This window comes from Solanum tuberosum, unplaced genomic scaffold (genome assembly GCF_000226075.1).
Source record: "Solanum tuberosum cultivar DM 1-3 516 R44 unplaced genomic scaffold, SolTub_3.0 scf00487, whole genome shotgun sequence".
NCBI lineage: Eukaryota > Viridiplantae > Streptophyta > Magnoliopsida > Solanales > Solanaceae > Solanum > Solanum tuberosum.
Window position 1 is genome coordinate 55167 of NW_006239408.1, and position 6715 is coordinate 61881.

A 6715-nucleotide genomic window follows, 5' to 3' on the forward strand; every position below is an offset into this window, starting at 1 on the left:
TGAGTTCGGGGAGGGGGGGGGGGTAATAAGACCTTTGTTTAGTTAGAATGTAGATTTCAGTCATAGTCTAGGAGTTACTTGTGCCTTATCCCAAAATAATTCTAGACTAACAATTTGCACTACAATTTCATAAATATGTATAACGAGCTTCACTACTTTTCACTTTCCTTGGTTTTTTTTTAATTTTTTATCCTTCCTCAAGGTTTCTTGTTTTTTCTTTGAAAAAAAAATGGAATTTACAGCATTAATATTTTCATCAATTCCCCAATCTCCATAGTAGCTGGCTAAATTAATCTTGTTGGAATTTATTGGTTCATCACTCTTTATTTCTTCAGTGGTTGCTAGGAAAGGCATGTTGGTCTTGGTGGTGAATCAATTTTAGGAGGAAAAAAACAATAACAAGAAAAATAATAAACTAAATCTTTTACAATTATACGTGGAGGATATTTTAGTACAAAAACAATTCAATATATATATATATATATATATATATATATTATATTTTGCTCTCTTATTAATTACTATCAAGTCTACTTTTATTTCGAAATCTTGAAGTATCACTACTATTAAAAGTACTTTTACTGACAGGCAACACTTCAATTTTCATGAATTCATTCCTTAAAATGAAATACCAGCGGTAAAAAGATTTTGGTCACAAAAATGAACCTTTTTATCAGCAATAACAGATAATTAACTACTTAAAGCCACTTATTTAAATCAAGAATAGTACTACTATCATTTTTCCACCCATTTATTTCACAGCACTTAATCAATTAGCTCTAATTCTTTTTATCTATAAATCAAAACATTAGTATTTTGAGAAAACAAATTCATGAATACAAGACTTTACCGTATGATAAATGTCTCTTGTTAAGACTCTAATCAGTAATTGTCATTGGCGCTCCAACCCAACTTATCTTTGTATCACCACATTCGGTCACCAAACAAGATATTATAACTCATCTTTCTTCCCTCTTTATCGCTGGTGAGTTGGTAAAGAAAGGAACAAGAAAATAAAGGCATAATTGAAGAACAGAAAAATAAAGAAGGCACAAAATTAGGAAATTTTCTAATGATCTATATTGCTTCACTGCTCCTGTATTTATACAAGTATTTACTGCATAGAAATAAACATAAATATATAAATGCATTTGTTCAACTGTCCTATTTCTATTGCTTAAGCTGTAACAAACTCTAACCATCACCATGTGGTGTCAACATCTGTGTATTATTCTGATCAAATGGTTGAGAATGATGCCATGTCCAATATGATTTATTTCCCACGTGTCCATAGCAGCTTAAAGAGGGAAAATTGCCTTTATACTTTTTTTGACCTTGATTTTGAATTTTCTTTGAACACATAGAGACTAACACTGATTCCTTCTTCATCTCTTTCATTTCTTCATCCTTGATTCTATCTGGTAACATCAATGGTGTCGAGTGATTTTCATTCTCAACACCCTGCCTCAAGTTGGAGGGGAGTGTAAGGAGTCCCAACTTAGGGAGAATGATTTGAGGAGAAGGTCTAGAGAGTGCCTTGGTGAACAGATCGGTTAGCTGAGATGAAACGGGAACATAAGAAAAAGAGATAAGCTCGACAAGATACTATTGCCGCACAAAATGGCAGTCGAGTTCCACATGTTTGGTCGGTTCGTGGAAGACCAGGTTCTTAGCAATATGTATCGCCGCCTGACTATTGGAATGAACGGGAATAAGAAGCTCCGATGGACTTCCAAGGTCGATAAGGAGTCGATTGAGCCAGGATAGTTCTGCTACAACACGTCTCATTGAGCGATATTCAGCTTGTGCCGATGATAAGGAAATGGAGAGTTGTTTCTTTGATTTCCCTGAAATTGGTGAGCCTCCTAGCGTAATAAAGTAGTCGCTTACCGATCTGTGTGTATCCATACAGGAACCCCAATCAGCATCACAGAAAGCAACCAACTTGAGAGAAGAGTCTCATGATAGAAATAATCCCTGACTCGAATTAATTCGGAGATATCGAATGACTCGTAGAGCTACAGAAAAATGAAGGATTCGAGGTTCTTGCATCAATTGAGACAAATGTTATACTGCGAAGCTTTATGTCTGGTCGGCTATGAGTGAGGTAATTTATTTTACCTATTAATCTTATGTAAGATGTAGCATCATTCAATAAGTCCCCTGATAAAGTTGATAACTTTGTTGCAGGATCTAGAGGTGAAGAGACAACTGGAAGATAAGAACAATCATACTCGGAGAGAAGATCCATAGTGTATTTCTGTTGAGTGATGATCAATCCATGATCTTCCCGGAGGATTTCAAGGCCTAAAAAATAATGTAAGCTTCCAAGATCCTTTATTTTGAATTCCTCATTAAGAAAAGTTTTGAGTTGCTCAAGTTCTGTCTAGTTGTTTCCTGTAAATATGATATCATCAACGTACACCGCTACAATGGAAATAAATTGACCATCATTTTTGACAAATAGGGAATAATCATTCAAGGATGAAATAAACCCCTTATAGTTTAGAGCTGAAGTGAGTCGTGCATACCATTGACGTGATGCCTGTCTAAGTCCATATAGGGACTTAGTGAGCTTACAAACATGATTATCACTAGGGAACACCATACCAGGTGGAAACTGCATATACACTTCTTCTTGTAATTCCCTATGCAACAAGGCATTGTTAACATCCAATTGGAAAATAATCCATTATTTCTTGACTGCAATGGTCAAGATGCTTCTAATGGTGGTCATTTTAACAACAGGGGAGAAAGTTTCATTAAAATCAATGCCTTCTTTTTTAATATCTCCTCGAACCATTAATATAGCCTTCAACCTCTGCAAACTTCCATCTGACCTTTGTTTGATCTTGTACACCCATTTACAAGGAAAAGCCTTCTTTCTCTTTGGCAAAGAAACTACTTCCCAAGTCTTGTTAGCCTCTAATGCTGCAATTTCAGATGCCATAGCTTCTTACCAACCAGGATGCATAGAAGCTTGTGAAAAACTGGTTGGCTCACTGATATTCAAGGTAAAATTTATAGTGTTTTGATTAATAGAAGAAAGGGCAGCAAAAGGATAGATAGATGGACTGATAGGGGAAGTGCAACATGACTGAGTAAGATTGGTGAAATATACTGCATTACAAACATAGTATGATAGGTAACTAGGCTTCTTATGTATTCTAGAAGATTGTCTAGTTGGTATGACATCAAAAGGTGTATGTAAATTAGCAGAAGATGGAGAATCTGAGGGAGAAACATCAACAAGAGGAGTAGATTCTTGAGGTGATGAATATGAAAATACTGAAGGATCATTAGGAATATCTTGCTCTTGAGAATGAGGTGCATAAAAAATTCCCACAGGGGTAGAACTAGGATTGGAGTTGTTCTTGAAAGGAAAAATAGACTCAATGAACTTGGCATCCCTAGAGCTTATAATTTTCCTTGACTTTAAAGACATTAGCTTATATCCCTTTTGTCTAGTAGGATATCCCAAGAAAACACAAGGCAAGTCTCTGGGATGGAATTTTGGTCTAGATTGAGAAAGAGTAGAGGCAAAACAAAAACATCCAAAAGATCTCAAATTAGTATAAGTAGGAGGTTGTTTATAGAGAACTTCATAAGGTGACAACCCCTTTAAAACTCTAGATGGAAACCTATTAACAAGAAAAGTGGCAGTTAAGACACATTCTCCCCAAAAGGAAATAGGCAGTCCTGATTGAAAAAGAAAAGACCTAGAGGTTTTCAAAAGATGCCTATGTTTTCTTTCTACTACTACATTTTGTTGTGGGGTGGCAGTACAAGATGTTTGGTGCAAAATTCCTTTAGAATTAAAGAATTCAATACCAATAATGCTTCTTCCTAACTCCTAGGCATTATCAGACCTTATAATTTTGACTGGACAATTAAAATGTCTCTCAACCATGGCTAGAAAATATTTGAGCATGAAAAAGGCATTTGATTTTGTTTTAAGAGGTATGTCCAAGTAGCTCTACTAAAGTAATCCACAATAGTTAAAAAATACTTAAAACCATTGTAGGTTGGAGATTTATAAGGTCCCCATGTGTCAATATGAATTAATTCAAAGATGGACTTTGTTTTGATATCACTGGTTGGAAAGGGGAGCTTAGATTGCCTTGCAAGGGGACAAACATCACAATAACAATTTGACATAGATTTAAAAACAAAAGATTTGATATATTTAATTGCTGGAATGGGCAAATGCCTTAATCTGTTGTGCCAAAGCTTTGCATCAGAATTCCCCTTTATTACTACAGAACTAGAAACAGAAACTAAACAAGAAGTCCTAGTAGCTAGATCTCTATGCTGGACTCTTTTCTTGGAAGACAAACTGGTAGAACCTAATTGATAAAGCACATCCCTCACTTCACCAAGAGCCAGTGGCCTCTTCATTGAAGGGCCCTGCAAGACACAATTAAAAGAAGAAAAAATGATAAAGCACTCTAATTGCATACAAAGCTTGTGAATAGATAGAAGATTGATTTTAAAAGAAGGAACATAAAGAACTCTATGAATGATCAAATCAGGGAAAAAAGCAACACTTCCTATATGAGTAGCTTTTACCTTAGAAGAATCAGGAAAATTGACATAGATAGGATTGGTTAAAGGACTTGGGTAAGTGAAAAGCTCTGGATTAGAAAATAAATGTTCTGATGCTCCTGTGTCTAATATCCATTTACTAGACTTGATTAAAATATGGCATGAAACAGAGTGATTTTTACTTGCAGAGTTGGCACTGACATCTGAAAGAGCAGGCTCAGATTGACTAACTTTGACCTGGTGGAGTAACTGAATGAGTTGAGAAAATTTCTCTTTGCTAAGTTGGTTCATTCCTAAAGAGTTCTCTTGCACAAGTTCATCATCTCCTTCTCCAGGAGCAGCAATAGCATTGCTTTTCATATTCCCTGTAATTTTCTTAGACCCAGTGAACTTAAAATCTGAGGGAAAGCCAACAATCCTGTAACACTTATCCACTGTATATCCAGGCTTCTTGCAGTGAGAACACAACAAATCGGTCTTCCTTCCCCTTATATCACTAGTTCCAATGATTTTCTGATTAGTGGCCAAATAAGAGGCCGAATTTGCTGGAAAATGTGACTGAATGGCCACCTCCCTCTACTTCTCATCCTGCATAATGAGTTAGTAAGCTAAACTGACAGAGGGAAGAGCGTTAATCATCAAGATAGTAGACCTTGCAGGTGAGTAGGCATCATTCAAACCCATGAGAAATAGAATGAGCCTCTCATCTTGCAAAGCTTTACTGGAAACATTCTTTCCTCCATAAGTACAGGTCCAAGAGCAACAATTTTTAGTATTCAAAAGATCTAGCTCATTCCATAGTCCTTTCAATCTTGTATAGTATCTTGCAATATCATTAGACCCTTGAACTAAATCATTCAGTTCTTTTTGCAGGTGATAAAGCTTTGCTCTATTGGGCTGACCAAAACGATCCTCAAGATCTTTCCAAAGAGCTTCTGCAATTTTAGAGTAGATGACACTCTCCGCAATCTCTTTGGAAAGGGAATAAAGTAACCATGAAGTCACCATGTTATTGGTTCTCTCCCGGAGTTTTAAATCTGATGAATCAGATCCTGGTGCTTTGCAACCTCCATCAATGAAGCCCAACTTATTCTTAGCTGATAGAGCAATGATGATGGTTCTTCTCCAATCCCCATATCCTTTACCTTCAAAGATGGAGTTCACAAGAGACATTCTAAGGGAATCTGAATGATGAAGATAATAGGGGTTGCTTGAATCCATTGATTTGGATCCAACAACATCTGAACTTGAAGCAGAAGTCGTTCCCATTGTAGGAATTCAACCTTACTGCTCTGATACCGTAAAGAAAGGAACAAGAAAATAAAGGCATAATTGAAGAACAGAAAAATAAAGAAGGCACAAAATTGGGAAATTTTCGGATGATCTATATTGCTTCACTGCTCCTGTATTTATACAAGTATTTACTGTATAAAAATAAACATAAATATAAATGCATTTGTTCAGCTGTCCTATTTCTATTGCTTAAGCTATAACAAACTCTAACCATTACCATGTGATGTCAAAAGTTGTGTATTATTCTGATCAAATGGCTGAGAATGATGTCATTTCCAATATGATTTATTTCCCACATGTCCATAGCAGTCTAAAGAGGGAAAATTGCCTTTATACTTATTTTGACCTTGATTTTGAATTTCCTTTGAACACATAGAGACTAACATTGATTCCTTCTTCTTCTCTTTCATTTCTTTATCCTTGATTCTATCTTGTAACATCAAATGGTGTCGAGTGATTTTCATTCTCAACATGATGAGTATCTTAGCCTCGCGATCCATGATAATTGCTCATCGGCTCTACGAATTGAATTGATTCCATTGTTTTCCGATGTATATGACTGAATTGATTATATTGTTCCCCGATGTTATTGTATCTAAAATGAACTGAAAGTTGTATGTCTTATTCATTTGGCTATGTTGTATCTTTATTTCTAACTAGTACATAGTTTATTTGTTTAAACATTTAAGCTTGGTTCTGATCTGTTATCAATTAAAAAGACAGTTTACTTGATTAGATTACTTGGATAATTTTCTCCTTATAATTGATTTTTAAGTAAAAGCTTGATAGTTTTACATGCACTACCAAAACTATTATGGTTCATAGATGATTGAAACAAGAATGAAAATGTTTGAAGCACAGTTTCTTGGAACAATAA

At 35.4% G+C, this 6715-nt stretch overlaps 1 protein-coding gene across 1 annotated transcript; it reads right to left on the minus strand.

Moving 5' to 3' along the window:
* Positions 1–2956: 2956 nt before the first annotated feature.
* Positions 2957–5814, minus strand: LOC107058319 (uncharacterized). The gene is made up of 4 exons (XM_015303865.1): positions 5164–5814; positions 4570–5058; positions 4211–4407; positions 2957–3641 (listed from the first exon to the last, which is right to left on the minus strand). Exons 1-4 carry the CDS (start codon positions 5812–5814, stop codon positions 2957–2959), a joined length of 2022 nt encoding a protein of 673 aa, XP_015159351.1.
* Between the last annotated feature and the right edge of the window lie 901 nt (positions 5815–6715).